Source organism: Plasmodium gonderi (assembly GCF_002157705.1).
Source record: "Plasmodium gonderi DNA, contig: Chr13, whole genome shotgun sequence".
Lineage (NCBI taxonomy): Eukaryota > Apicomplexa > Aconoidasida > Haemosporida > Plasmodiidae > Plasmodium > Plasmodium gonderi.
Genome location: NW_021628938.1, coordinates 700296 through 716108, shown reverse-complemented (window position 1 = coordinate 716108; position 15813 = coordinate 700296). Strand labels below are relative to the sequence as shown.

General features: G+C 29.6%; 3 protein-coding genes across 3 annotated transcripts; 1 reads left to right on the top strand and 2 right to left on the bottom strand.

The window, feature by feature from the left end:
* Nucleotides 1–291: 291 nt before the first annotated feature.
* On the bottom strand, nt 292–5984 carry PGO_131150 (kinesin-7; the record flags this gene model as incomplete). The annotated part of the gene is made up of 3 exons (XM_028689631.1): nt 292–5114; nt 5426–5633; nt 5862–5984. 3 exons carry the CDS (start codon nt 5982–5984, stop codon nt 292–294), a joined length of 5154 nt encoding a protein of 1717 aa, XP_028545432.1.
* A 1519-nt stretch (nt 5985–7503) lies between these two features.
* Nucleotides 7504–10231, bottom strand: PGO_131140 (mannosyltransferase; the record flags this gene model as incomplete). Its single annotated transcript, XM_028689630.1, has 8 exons — nt 7504–7602; nt 7732–7791; nt 7991–8041; nt 8191–8250; nt 8529–8570; nt 8756–8854; nt 9151–9268; nt 9420–10231. The coding sequence occupies 8 exons, from the start codon at nt 10229–10231 to the stop codon at nt 7504–7506; spliced, it is 1341 nt and encodes a 446-aa protein (XP_028545431.1).
* Nucleotides 10232–13884: 3653 nt separating this feature from the next.
* On the top strand, nt 13885–15694 carry PGO_131130 (hypothetical protein, conserved; the record flags this gene model as incomplete). Its single annotated transcript, XM_028689629.1, has 3 exons — nt 13885–15265; nt 15382–15435; nt 15600–15694. 3 exons carry the CDS (start codon nt 13885–13887, stop codon nt 15692–15694), a joined length of 1530 nt encoding a protein of 509 aa, XP_028545430.1.
* Nucleotides 15695–15813: the final 119 nt, after the last annotated feature.

The following is a 15813-nucleotide window of genomic DNA, read 5'->3' as shown; positions in this document are numbered from 1 at the left end:
TACTTCCATCATAATAAGGGAAAAATAGCTTAAATGTACAAATGCATACGTACGTATAACTTATTTGAGCAAAACTATTGATCCGATAAATTATGTCTTAATGTATATAGGTTGAGAAGAAGAAAATCCATCTGTCATAGATCACATATGGTTATTTAAATATAAAAATGTTCATAAGATGTAATTTTTTTCTTATATACCCTTTTTCATATTTTTTTTTTTTTCTCTCAATGCGCCTTTTCGTGGGATCATTTCTGTTTTTATAAACTCGCCCTGCATCAAAATGATTCCTTATCCCTTGTTAATTTTTTTTTTCTTCTCAATTTCCTTGTTTAGCATATGACGAATTTCGTTAGTTTCAAAGTCCGTTGTAGAATTATCATTTTTGTATCCTTGAAATATATTTTCCTCAGATAACACCGTTTCCATATTTTCCTTGCCCTTACTGTCACCCCCTTTATTTAAGTATTTTAATATGTTTCTTCTTCTCCCTTTAATAATTTTTTTCTTCTTTTTTCTAATACTGTTACTTGACTTGAATTCTCCAATAAAATTTACCTCTGATAAATCATCATTTCCTACTTTTTTTTTTCCTTTTTTTTTTTTTTGGGGAACCCTGTCAAATGACTTAATTTCCTCTAATATGTTTACTTCCCCAAACTTATTTTCATTTTTTTTCTTAATTTTACTTATATTTTTTTGGACATTTTTTTTATTAGATTCTAATTTGGAGAACTTTTCTAATGAAACATCCTTCAAGTTTTCATACAAATCGTTTAAACTGTTTTTATCTTGAGAAACCCTTTTTTTTATACTTCCTCTTTTGTGATTTAAGTTGGTGTCTATTTTACTTGCTGATTTCTTTAAAATTTTTTCTGCAGAATAGGTGGTGCTAGGAATGTTCTCTTTGTTTTGTTTTTTTTTCCCTGTCAGTTTTTCCTTTGTTGCATTTTCCTGTGATGTTCCTCTTTTCTTTGAATTTCCCTTTTCCTTGTAGCTTTTTTCATGGTTTCTATCTCCATTTTTAACCTCACTTTTAGACTCATTTTTAGCCTCATTTTTTACCACATTTTTAGCCTCATTTTTTACCACATTTTTAGCCTCATTTTTTACCACATTTTTAGCGTCATTTTTATTACCAACCTTGTTGTTTTTTTTTATGGCTTTTTCCTTTTCTTTCCTCTTCTTCTTTTTTCCCCCTTGATCCCTTTTCTTCTCGTGCTGGGACACCAAATCTCCCCCTTCCTCACTGTTTTCATCGTATGCATGCATATTACTGTTGTTATAACTACCCATTATTTCGTTCTTCAGGCTACTCGTGTCTATATTTGCATCATCGAGCATTTTCTCCATTTGACTTATGATTTTGCTATGCATTTCCTTTTCGTTTAACAATTTCTTTATTTTTTCGATTTTTTTCTTATTTTCCATATTCAATTTAAATTCTAAGAATTTATTTTGAGATTCCAAATTTTTTATAATTGATATGGACTCTACCAACTCGGTGTAAATTCTTTTATTTAAATTTCTCATATCATTCTCTATAACTTCCTTTTCTTGTAATCTCTTTCTCGAAAATATTAAACGTCCATACATTAAAAGGAATTCCCTTTTCAGTTCCCTGGTTGCTGTATTGCTATTTTGTTCCTGCTCACACAGTTCTTGCAACAGTTCATTATATTTCGGAACAAGATAAAACAATTTGTTTTCTTCTTGCAGTTCTTTAATTAAAGAATCTTTTTTCTCCATTTGCTTTCTCAAATTTAAATGAAATTCTGCTAACACATTGAAATCTCTTGTTTTTTCCGCCAACGAAATGGACAGCTCTTCTAACTTTTTCATTAATCCAGCAAACTTGAAATTTGAATCAACATCCGATGTTTTTAACATATCATCTTTGTAATTTTCAGTAGCTTTAATAATACGATTAAAATGTTTTTCCACTTCAACCTTATCAATTAAAATTTTTTTAATAAATATGTTAATATTTTGAATGCGTTGTGAAAACTTTTCCTTAATGTTTTGAACACTCTGTCTCATTTTTTGTTGTTCATATAGCAGTGCTAATATTTTCTGTTCCCATGGCATGAGCATATTAAAAATAGAATCAAGTGTTTTTTTATTTTTTTCATCTTTTATATGTTTTTTTGTTGGATTTGACTCCTCGAGCTCATGGACTTTATTTGCAATTGTACTGCCTAATATATCTTCCAGCGCCTTTTTGGACAAGTCATATGGTTTTTCTTCATTTTTTAGCATTTCTTCTATATTTTTTAAGGAATAATCACTTGAATCTTTTCTCTGTTGTATTCTGAGTATGAACGAAAAAAACATTTCGTTTATGAACACGTGTGATATAGATTCATTGTATTTCGCTTCATTTTCGTTATCATCAAATGTGCCACATAGCATCTCTTCCTCCTTCTCTTCCACATCATCCATTATTTCCTTATCATTGAAGCTCTTGATGGCAATATCAACGTAATTATTATTGGTAGTATAAGCACCAGAAGGAGTACAGGCAGTTTTATCATCATTATTATTGTTTAATTTTCCATTAAGAAACTCTATCGATTTCTTGGTTACACATAACTTTAAATCCTCCCTCAAATTTTCCTGTAATTTTAAGACATTTTCTATATTTCTACCTGGAGGAACAACGCCTGTTAATATTGTAGACAATCCAACCTTCTGCATAAGTTTCATAATAAATTTTATTTGTTTGTTAAGTTCGATATTTCTGCTGATAATTTTCTTTTTCTTTTTCAGATCTTCTTCAATTTTTTCTTTCAGGTTTGATATTATAGACGTTCTTTTTTCATTGTCATCTTGCTCTTTCAGTTTAGATGACAAGCCCATAGAGTACTCTCGCATGACTATGTTAGCTTCACTGGACCGCTTCACTTCATTGTTCTGCTTGTTATCGTTTCCTTGACTAGTCTCTCGATTCGTTTCCCCATTGTTCTCCATATCACCTCTTCCATCGATGTTACTTATTCCACCTGTTTCGTTTCTTCCACTTGTTTCGCTTCTTCCACCTGTTTCGCTTCTTCCACCTGTTTCGCTTCTTCCACCTGTTTCGCTTCTTCCACCTGTTTCGCTTCTTCCACCTGTTTCGCTTCTTCCACCTGTTTCGCTTCTTCCACTTGTATCACTTCTTCTACATATGTCACTTCTCCCACCTGTATCACTTCTCGTATCGCTTTCTATCTTATGCATATTGGATATTTTTTCAGATGATCCCTTTTTATATTTACCATTAATGACAACTTTTTTCTTCCTAATGTAGTTAGTAGACACCTTGTTTCCTTTTCCCTTTAATTTACCCTTTCCTTTAACCAATACTGTAGTATCCTTATTAGTAATATCAACATTGTTTGTTTTTTTCCCCTTTTTCTTCTTCGCTTTTTTTCCCTTATTAGTATCGACCTTTTCTTCTTCATCTATCAAATTGGAATGTTCTATAGCACTTAACTTACTCAATTCTCCATATACCCTATTGGTGGACGTATTACTGGTTGTAGCATCCCCCTTTTCTTTCCTTTTTCTCCTTGTTAGTTCATTTTTTTCCATCTTTTCTAACTCTTCCAATTCGTTAAAATAATTCAAAGAAACCAAGTCATCTTTTTGAGATCCACTGGACAATGCACCATCACTAATTTCTGATGAATTTAATTTATATGGAGATTTATTTTTCAAATAATCCATAGCTTTAGAAATATTGATATTTTCTTGTGCATTTTGGTCTTCATATTTGTCCATGCCATCCCATTTGGAATCATACTCTTGTGTGTCAAATGATCTTAGCCAAGTATATTCATTTTTTATATTAGTTGGTATAGTCATTGAATACTTCAACGACTTTTCTGTATTTGCGTCTATAGATCTCAATGTTCTATAATTATTTGGATGTACATTAAACTCAGATTTTAATATAAAATTTTGAAATTTTTTTACTTTTTCTTCCAATTCGTGTTTTAAAGCCAATATCTTTTCATCATCTTCTGGTTTCCTAGTATTTGCATAGTTGTTACCTCCCTCTGATAACTGTATATCTACATTTTTAGCAGTAGCCAAATGTTTCAACTGATTTTGTAGCTTGGCTATTAATTCCTTTTGTTGCATAATAACAGATTGCTCTGCTGATAAATAGTTCACTTCTATCTTCTTTTTGATTGTCTTGCATTTTAAAGCAAAACGCAAGGTAGAAAAAGATGTGTCCAAATAAAAGTGAGAAGGATGTACGGCTACAATGACAGATGCACGACAATTTCCTCCCAAACTTTTACTTAAAATTCTGGTCAATTTAGAATCTCTCCATGGAATAAAAACCAAATCTTCTTGTATTTTTTTTATTTTTTTCTCATCCCCTGCTGCAATAGCTTGAGCTCTTTTTGATAATTTTGAAATTACTTCACTTAAAACGAATAAACTTTTATTTATTGCTTTTCCTTCTTCGATAAGAGTTTTTGCATTTTCTATCCCTTCAGCAGCTCTCCCTGCTCTTTCATTCCCTGCTAAATCTACTATTTTTAGTTCCCCTCTTTTATTAATAGATGTTCCATCACTTATAACTTGATTTGATTCCAATATGACAGTAAAAATAGTATGTGATCTCGAAGAAGTTTCGTTAAAATTTGTTTGAGAAATGTGTCTTCTTTGTTCAGCTTTTGCAACTAAAAGCATTACTTCATCTATTGATGTTACTGTTTCTTCTTGAATACCAATTACAACAAAACCCCTTTTAGGATCTTCCTTTACATCCAAATTTTCAGTTGCCCCTCCTCTGTACCCTTCTTGTAACAAATCATTTACTCTTTCCATATATACTTCTAAATATGTCACACTCATCAAAAATTCTTTCGTATTGTTATTTGACTCATCATCAGTATTCATATTGTCACTATCCTCATTTAACGATGAGGGGTTTTCAATACCATTAAAAAATTCCGCTAGCGATCTCGGTAGCATACCAGGATCTGTAGGCACTCCCATAACGCTGTGCGTCTTTCCTGATCCCGTCTGTCCATAAGCAAGAATACACCCATTTATTCCTTTAAACGTGTCAAGAACGATATCTTTGGCTAAGTGTTTATACACTTCTTCATTGCCAACTGGGGAAAGGGCGGTAAAAATAAAATAATAAATAAATAATCAAATATATAAATGAATGAATAAATAAATAAATTAAATTGGAAAAAAAAAAAAAAAGAAAGAAAAAAGAAAGAGCTAGCACGAGCTGGATAAAAAGTAGAAATGACGACACATATAGAGGAAATATATAAACTCGAAAAACGGTGGTGCAAATTCATGAGCTCACTAACACCTTAGAATAAAAAAAATAAATTGTCAAATTGGAAGAAAAAATATACAAAAGGTGTGAAATTTCCAGATATATTCGTTCATTCTACAATTTATGAATTACCATGATCATCAAAACATCGATCGAATGCATAGAAACGTTGCAAAACAGCCTTTTGACCCTCTGATTTTTCCACATTCTTCTTAAATTCCACTTTGTTTCCTTTCTTTTGAACTCTTGCTTTTAGCATTTCGGTCAAGGAGAGTGGCTCAACTACTAGTTGCATGCTTGTCTCGTTCATTTTCCATGCCTTCAAGTGGCCACTGTTGACCTGAAAAAAATAACACAAAAAGGACGAGGAAAGGGGGGGGGGGGAGGTGCATATGTAGGTATATGAATGTGTATATATATATGTATATATGCACACGCCAACATGTGCATCTGCACTGATAGCTCCCCAATAATATCTGTTAAACACAGACGGTCAAAAAAAAAAAAAAAAAAAAAAAAAAAAAAAATATAATTACAAGTGTATGCACATAATTACACGATCACTTACTTCTTTTTCAAATAGAGGCCTTATACGGGTGCACACCCTAATTGCTTCCTCCTTAGAGGAAGACTCAGCCTCCAACCCATCCAAATTGATAATATTTTTCTCTTCATTTTTATGTACATCCATTTTCTGGTAAAAAAGAAAAAATCTCTAGAACAAAAAATTCATGAAATATATCAAAATTCTTCGAAATATATAAAATTGAGGCTACCCTCCCCCAAGATGGTCGTTTTGCAAACAAGTTGCTAATGCTTTTATTCAATTACGAAAAAAAAAAAAAAGTCTTGGAAAATTGAACTCGGGCATCTATGCATCTTTGAATGTTTTAAATCTTGACAAGGCATATGTAGAGATAGATAAGTAGAGAATCCCTCAAGGTAAATTATAATGAACTGAGGCTTATAGGGTAATACTTATAAATATATTCTCAACACATGAATCAATTTCTCTGCCGCAATTATATAATGAATAAAAAACTTTGCAGATTGGGAAAATACGTAAATATTATTGAATAACACAAAATAGTTTGTTCTGAATTTCATTAAGATATGTAGAAGTTAAAACTTTGCTTCAAACTAAGTTTAAGTCAAAGATATTTTCGCGAAAAATATGTTAAAATAATGTTACATTATTGTGAATTGGGGAACTATGAATAGAACCATGCAGTTTATTTATTGTAATTAATTGTACTTCACTATTCATCCTTTTTGAAGTTTTATTTATTTTTTTTTTTATAAAAAAAAATGGATTACGTGTGCACGGGTGTAATGTGTTTAATACTGTTACAAAGGGGTGTGTAAAAGTGCGTCTATGCAGGTATATGTGAAAAGTATACGTGCGTGTATGTATGCAAGTATACATATATATACACATATATACTTTTGTGACTTTTTGAAAATTTATAAAAACGGAAATTTAGGAAACTTTATGTTCATAAAAAATATTTTTACATGAATGGTTATGTGAGAAAAAAAAAAAAAAAAAAAAAAAGGAAGTAGAACTAAAAACATTCATGTTTTTTTTTTTTTTTTTTTTTTTTTTAATTAATTTTTTTTTTTTTTTTTTTTTTTTTTTTAAGTTGCTAAAAATACCTAATACTTGCATGATGTTGTATGTTATGTTCAGAATAAGTCTGTTTCAATATTTCACAAACTAGATAAAAAAAAAAGAAATTACAAGACCAATTATGGTGTTTTATAGAAAAAGGATAAAACTAGGCAATATAATTCTTTATTAAGTCAGTTAAAAATTCACGGAAATTCTTTTTTGTTGCAATATCAGAATGCATATTGTTGTTTGATATTAAATTCTTGAGTGTCAAGTTATTATTTTTTTTTTTTTTTTAGCTTTTAGCTAGCAAAAAAAATAAATTTGCCTGAATAGTAAGGTATAAAATATATCAATAACAATATTTTTGCGTACCTTAGATTATTATATGATAAAAAATTTATCCCATCATATGAAAAAAAAAAAAAAAAAAAAAAAAAAAATGACGTAACATAAAAAATAAAAAGTTAGGCATTTAAAAAGTTCACTACAAGGAAACATTAACATTTCACATGTAACTACTCAAATGATAAAATATAGAAACGAAAAAAAAAAAAAAATTATCGTACAGTTATGTAAAAATTAAATAAATTTTTTTTTAGTATATATCTTTTTTTTTTTCCTTAAAATGTAGATACATAAAAACCCAACATATTGTCATCTCAGAAATAACGAATAAAATAGAGGAATAAAACAACTGTGAATTTTGGGAAAGGGAGATAAAAATAAATGTGTGGACTATTTGATAATTTGTGAAATGTATTTAATACATCCTAAATTATTAACATTTATGCAATTTTCAATTAGGAAGCGGTTGAAATTGTACTTGCAAAAAGGTATTATATCCTTTAAATTCAAGGTAATATGCCCATAAGAGCCAGTTAGACTGCGCATGATGGAAAATTTTGCAAATTGGTTTGGTCACATATATATTACAAAGGAAAACATATGAATACAAGCATACGTTTAACTAATTATCTATTTGTCTCTTTGACCAAGAAAATAAAATGGTAAAAAATGACTAGTGTGAACATATGAACTTGTGCATGTATAAACTTGTAAATTTATTCTATGTTTTTCCAAACCTTCGCTAAAGCAAAAAAGAATACCGTACTCACGATAAGGATCAAATTTTTCTATTAAAAGTTTTAAAAATATATATACATATATATATATGTGTGTATTTCGGGGGTGAATGAGGCACATGTGTGTATTTTACGATTTTTTTGCATAATGCTTTCGAACATTTGTACTTTCACGCACTAATATTTTCTTTTTCGTTTACCCCCTTTAACGTTATGGAATGGAGGACAACTGGGATAAATGGGAGGGACCAAATAAAATACTGAAAAATAAGAGATGGGAAATATATTTTATCGAAATATGCAACTGTTCAAAGAGATGAAAAAAATGCAAAACTACGGATGTAACGATGTTGTAATGGAGAGAAGCAGTATAAGCCCTTGCTATGGCATTGTTCTTAAAAATGAACAGTGGGTTGAGGGGGTAGGGGGTGTTGACATGTATATTGTGTACTTATACATCTGGTGCCTATCATAATATAAACACAGTTGGGAAATCTTACAACTTCATGCATGGGTGTGTTTCTTCTATTGTTCTTACCTGAGATGTACACACTTTGTTCATAGCAATGAAAGCCAGCGTCTTCGAAGAAGGCCAAAAATAAATAATAAAATGATAGTAACAGAATAATAACCATAAAATGATAGTAACAGAATAGTAGCAATAAAATGATAGCTATAAAATAAATAAAAATATATAAGTAAAAGCCCATGGATATGTATCAATATATGCTCCATGCGGGCTTTTCCTTTTATTAACATATTTACCTGTAGGAACATAGACAACTCCAAATTTTGTCGTGCGTATTTAAAACCGAATAAAGCTACTAAAATTGCTTGCGGTACAAATGTTATAAGGGGAATAATCTGCGAGGTGAAAAGCAGAACTATTACATATGTGTCGGGAGCAAAAGGATTTATTTCCTTTACATGTATTTATGCATGCACAGTTTTGAAAATGCAAGGACATACTAATGCATGAATACATTGCAACGCTTGCTCAAATGGAGGAACTTACGTTAAAAAAAAAAAAAAAATGTAAATAATAAATTAATCTTTTTTTACAGAGTACAATATAACCTGCTGTGAATTTCCACATTTTATTTATTAAGAAATATGGGGTATGTGGAAAAGGCAGAGAAATCCCCTTTATATTTCATTACCTTTGCATTTTCTTCAATACCTAGGTACATAAGATAAAAGAAGAGAGAAAAATTATGCCTGTGGTCCCGTCTAACGAGGTGGTATATGAAGGATTCGTAAAGAAACTGGTATCCGTATCTATCATGAGGAAGAAAAAAAAATGTATATGTGCATACAAATGCAAGTATATGTATATATATATATATATATATATTTATAACATATATACATATGAAAGTATGCTAATCTTCATATTGGAGATGTCGCATGCGTGAGAGAATTCACTTACATTATGTAAAAAAGCACATTTATCACTAGAAAGGTAAAAAAACTGCACAAAAAAAATATTAACTGATCACGATTCAGTTTAAACAATTCGACAAAGAATTGATTGATTATTATAAAGGTGTGAGTAATTGGATTTACAAAACAGTTTTTATCCTTCTTTGACTGGAGTATTTTGTCTTTAGTCAAATAATTTTTATTTAAATATAGCATTAATGGGAGGGCATAAATAATTGGGTATATCTTAAAATTAACAGCTAGCCCATAAAAAATAGCTGAAAGGCAAATTTTTTTTTTATAAATACAAAGGAGCGTTAATAAAACGAATAGACAAGGAATACAGTCGGCATTCCCCCTAATCGATATGATGATAACCAGGGGATTTAAAATCCATAAGGACACATAAAAAATATAATTTTTGCATGAGGGATATTTAATTTGCAATATTTTAATTATAACAATGCTGATAAGAAAATCTACGGATGAAAAGAGAATTTTTCCAAAAGAAAAATGGAGAAAAAAATTGGGTAGCATTATGTATGCTAGTATAGGCGTATATCGATAAGTGTATCTTTTATATGGCGATTCATTCCTTAGTACATACTTGGCAGCATCTGAGTAAACATAATAATCAACATCTGTAAACTTTACATCCAAATTGTTATCTTGCCACAAGCTATAATAATAAATAATTATACGTATTGTAATTCCTAGAAAGTATATTAAGTTTGTCACATTTTTAATATGTTTGTTGTCAATGCTAGTATTTTTCTTTTTTTCGTAAAATTGTGATTCTTTTGGTGTAACATTGGTCATTTTAAGGATCAAGTTATACATTCATTTATGTTCATGTTATTTGATGAGAATGTGCTAAGGGGGGATTTTTTTTTTTTTTTTTTTTTTTTTTTTATCTAAAAGGAGAAGAAAAAAAAAAAAAAATGAAAGTGTTTACAATGCTTGTGAAAGATTATCGCTAAAACACATACATTCATGATTTATAACTTTGTATCTTGGGGAGTGGTGAAGACAATAGTAACATTTTTCTAGAATCTATTTGAGATTTTTCCTCTAAATGGTGCTCATATATCCGGAGAACTTCCCCTCATCTCTCTTTTATTTATATCACCATTTCACTCATGCTAAATGGACACGTACGTTGGTTTAGAAGTGGGGGTAAAGGAACTGAAGCTTCAAATATGGGAAAATGTGAACCATTACAATTATTTTGTAAGAATAGGAATTTTCCACACCGTGTGTAAAGAAGGAAAAAAAAAAAAAAAATATAATAAAACTCACTCTGTATCACACCATTTTATTCGATTCATAAATGTTTAACTTTGCTAATTTTGAATGTCAAAAGATTTTTTTTTTTTTTTTCATTCCATTTCAACGCCTTTTATTTTGTGCAAATTTCCTTTTTATGCACCTTATGCAGAGGGCAGCGTTTTAGGAAATGATTTAAAAACGGGGGAAATAAATTCATAATCGTTGCAGTTGTGTCATTATTATTACAATTGTGGTTATTTCCGAACAAGCAGTTATCAAGACTCCAAAAAGAAAAGACCCACACATGAAAATGCAAAAAAAAAAAAAAAAAAAAAAAAAAAAAAAAAAGTCATTAAAAGTTTCTCTTTTCCATAAAATATAAATCAAGTTTTCGTAATGCGCTTTTTTTTGTTTTTATTTTATTTTATTTTATTTTTTTGACGAAGGACACAGCTTGGCAATTTTATTGATTCCTTCATCTCCTCAGTTTAATGAACATAGGTAAAATAATGCCGCGAACTTTCTCATTTTAAAAAATTGTTTCTTATAGCAGCAAAGGTGTTTTATGCCTGAAGAAACGTATCACCTCAACGGAGTTTTTATTTAATTTTATTTGTTTCACGTATTTGTCTGTTTTATTTTTTTAAAAAACTTTTTCACGTTTAAAAATATAAATGATCATGTTCACTTTTTATTTATCGAGCATACTTCTTCTTCTTCTACCAACCCGTATTCAATTTTCCCCTTTTATTTTTTTAAACAAGAACACCTTACAATTTTGTTTTCCATATATATATGCAATTTCGCGAAATGAACATTTACTCAATTGAGAGTTACTTATTTTTGATTTCCTTTTTGGGTATTCCTTACTTTTTTATATGATTGAACAAATGTATGCACAATAGTGACCTTGTTAAAGTGACCCCCACTTTTATTTTTTTTTTTTTTTTTTTTAAATGTAAGGATTTTCCCTTCTACGTATGAACACAAAAATTTATATAAAAAAATAACATTTTTATTTTATTAGATGAAAAGATGGACTAATGTGAAGGGAAGACAAAAAAACAAGACGTTATTTTTTTTTTGTTTCTTTACTACTTCCCCTTAAAGGAACTATATCATCGTATATATCCATTATAGCAAAAAAATAAAAAAAAAATCTTTATTTTTCATCGGAAAATATCTTATTTTAAATATTTTTTAATTTTTGAATGATGACATATTGTTGCTGATTATTTAGGCCAAATGTTTTTTTTTTTTTTTTTTTTTTTTTTTAAATGAAAAAAAGAGAAAAGAAAAGAAACACACACGTTTAATGTCTTCTATATATATATATATATATATATATATAGAAAACCATAAGATGATGGCATAATCTTCTCACTGACAAATTTTAAAAAATATTTATTCTAATTCAATTAAAGTGTGAAGGATGTAAGGAAAAGAACACACATTTATTCGAAATATTTTATGGCCATATTCTATCCCCCCTGGTTCACAACGTATGAACAGTTATTCTAGTCCTACTAGGAGTAATTTCTTTTTCCGAGCACCCTTCCCTCTTCTGGTTAGGATTAGATAGTGTGCATAGATGCCTTTATCTCCATAGCTATGTATTTGCAAATTTTTATGTAATACATCATGTGTATATATATATTAGTATATGATGTAATATGTAAAGGATCCTCCTCTTTTTTTTTTTCTTTTTTTTTTCCTTCGATTTCGTATTTAATATTTTCCTCATTCGGCATGCTTCCCTTGCATGCACAAAAACTAAAGTCCTATAATATGAAAAAGAAATTTATTTGATTTAATCGTATTATGTTAAAATGATTATTCCTTAATGTACAAGATTCAGAATTTATTTGTGCACATTAAATTAGTACCTTCTTTTTCCTGAATATTTTATCTAGGCGTTTTAATAAAATTGAAAGAATTTGCGTGTAAATATGTACAAGGATTTGCTAACTCTTAGCACTCTATATTCTGGGATTGCACATATAAGCATATCTGTATATATATATTTCTTTGCCAATACTTATTCAATTTTGTTACACGTCCAATTGACGCAAAAATTGATCTTGCTAAAAAGCGAAACATGGATAGGTATACAGACAGATTTGGGGTTATTTCAAAATGGGTATAGACAAACACAAAAAAGAGAAAAATACGAAAAAGGAAGAAAAAAAAAAAATACATGAACTGTAGCATGTAAACAAACCCGTGCCAATGTGCAAATGTATCAATGTTTTATGTATCTTCAACACGCATTTACAAGGTTTAACAAAATTTTCCGTTGTAATTGCAGTAAAAATGTACTAGGATAAGGTGTGTCAATTTTTTTTTTTTTTTTACTTAATTCTTGTTTTGTTATGCTAAAAAAAAAAAAAAAAAATTTATCATATAATGTTATTCCTTTTCAGCCCAGAATATTTTTTTACGAGTTCTTTTTTTTTTTTTTATTAAAAAATAAAAACAGGAGAAAGCTTTTTACAGCATTAAATTTAGGTGAAAATTCCGCTTGAGCTCTTCTCAAGGGGGATCAAATGAACATGTAAATAAAAGAGTTTTAAAAATGTTTTCTTCCTGTGTTAAGTAGTACCAAACGATCTGAACTAATTGTATTTCTTCCTCTTTTCAATAAAATTATTTTATTCCAAAAATGAAAAAGGAACATTGCAGCGAAACAATTCGTCGCTCATGACCTTTATATGTATATTGATCTCAGCATGAATCGGAATTATTATTATATTAAATGCACAAATCAGGCTACCTCATACTAGGATAGGGGTGTGGCAATCCCCGCGCTCACAATAGTAGACCTTTTATAAGTACTATATATATTAACCCTTTCAGCATCTCTAATAATCCGTTTGATTAACTTTTTTTTTTTTTTTTTTTCTACACATACAGATAAAAAATTATGTGTAAATAAGAATATATAAAAAAAAATGGATCCATCTGAATTACCTACCTCATGTGAACACGTTTTGGTCTATTTTCTTTTTCAGTTTTATTATTTCCTTTTATTTACTTTCCATGTTTGTGTAATAGGATTGCACTGGACTCAAGTGTGAATATTTATATATATATATATATATATATACCCATATTTTCCCATGTGCACACGGCACATACATACGTACACATGTGCGTGATATAATTATAGCCTGAACATAAAGACTTGTTAAGCGGCATATATTATGATAACTTCTGGAGGAGAACGAACTGTGGATGAAAGAAGGTCGTGCTTCAAATATTTCTTAACCCTTATGTTTTTATTTGTTCTTATGCTGATTCTAAGAAAACAGAAAGAAGAGGAAGAAGAATTGAACAGTAGAACTAAAATGAATTTAAGACAAAATGAAAATTACCGAAATTTTGCTTTTAACTACTTAAGAGAAATCAGCTTTTTGAGATATGATTCAGCTGTGTATATATCACCAAACAGAAAAATCATTCCAAGTATAAAATACTTTAATAATAAAAACACTATATATGTAGAAGGGTATGATAACATTTTGCACAATTTTGAAAATTTATCAGTAGGAATAAATGAAGTGAAAGGTAATTTTTATATTTACGCAGAGCAAAATAATAAACAGAAAAGTGGAATATATGTGAATAAAAAGGATATAAATGATTCTTATGGGATAATTAATACCATACTAGTTGATACTACTCTGTTTCGAAATATGCAAATTTCAAGTTGTAACGAAAAGGATGTTTCACTTTGTTTTTTCGTATTTGTTGAATTAAAAAAAAACAAATGCTACAATTTTAATAATTTATCCTATTCTTGTCACATGAACAATTCTGTTAAAAATTATGATCTCTTCTTAATGAACAACTATTGTTACGTAATTTTAGCTAGTTCCAAGATAGAAAGCGCTTATGAATTTATAAACAAGAAATTGATAGGAAAGGACCCATTTTATGAAAATATCACCATGCAGCACGTCGAAATAATTACACACTTTTGCGGAAATGTTATTAACCAAATCGCTACCATAGACGCTGTTAATGGTAGGTTGCTCTTTGTTCAGAGATACATACAATCCTCTGATAAGAGAGATCAGAACGGGCAGAGTGGACGCACTGACAATGGTAATCAGTCTGTAATCGGAAGTCACAACCAGTCTGCAAGCGGAAGTCACAACCAACCTGCAAACGACGAGAATAATCCCAGTTCAGGAAGGAGGTCAGAAGAGAGGAAACAAAATAAGGCACAATTTAATACGGAAAAATACGAAAATGAAGAATACCAAAAGTACGCGAAATTTTATCCTTTTAATAATTATATTAAAAATGAAAATAATAGCAACTCTCACAAATTTCAAATAAGTTATTGTTTGTCTGTAATTAATTTATTATCAGAAAACAGAGATATAATTGAATATGTGGAATATATGACAAACAAACCCGAATTTAGTGTATTCCCCCCCATACACATAGCTTTTGATGAACAATCCAACTTTTACTACATAGTACAACATGAAATCAACGGATTCCTGAATTTTATTTTCATTTCTCCTTCCAAACTCTTCGTTTATTACACCTTGAAAATACGAGAATTTTACTCTGGTAAGTTTTTCCCCTTGTGCATGTGCAATATGCATGTACATATATATATACATAAATAAATATATGCACATTTGTTCCTACGCTGGTTTTCCCGTTTTCTTTTCCCCTCCCTGTAGGTTGGTTATTAAATTCGAGCCAAGATTATGACAGCAAGGGTTTAGTTCTTTTTGGTAATTCTATGCTTGAGTTGTTCATTTGTTATGTACTTGCGTGTGTATGTTTTTTTTTTTTTTTTTTTTTTTTTTGTATGTCATGCCTTGTATTCATTTGTGCACCATCGTATGCCACAACATTTAATCCTAGCAATAATCGCCCATTTTTATTTTCATTTTAGGGGAATATCCACCATATGAAGATGAACTTCACGTTTGGGATATTCGCAATTTACAACACAGGAAATACTTGGTTAATATTATTAAAACCTATTAAATTGTTTTATTATGATTGTGATACGTTTTCTGCGCGTCGTTCAAGTAGTTTACACGAATTCATTTTGTTCAGCTTACTTTTCTCATTTTATTTATTTGTTCATTTTTTCAAATAAATTT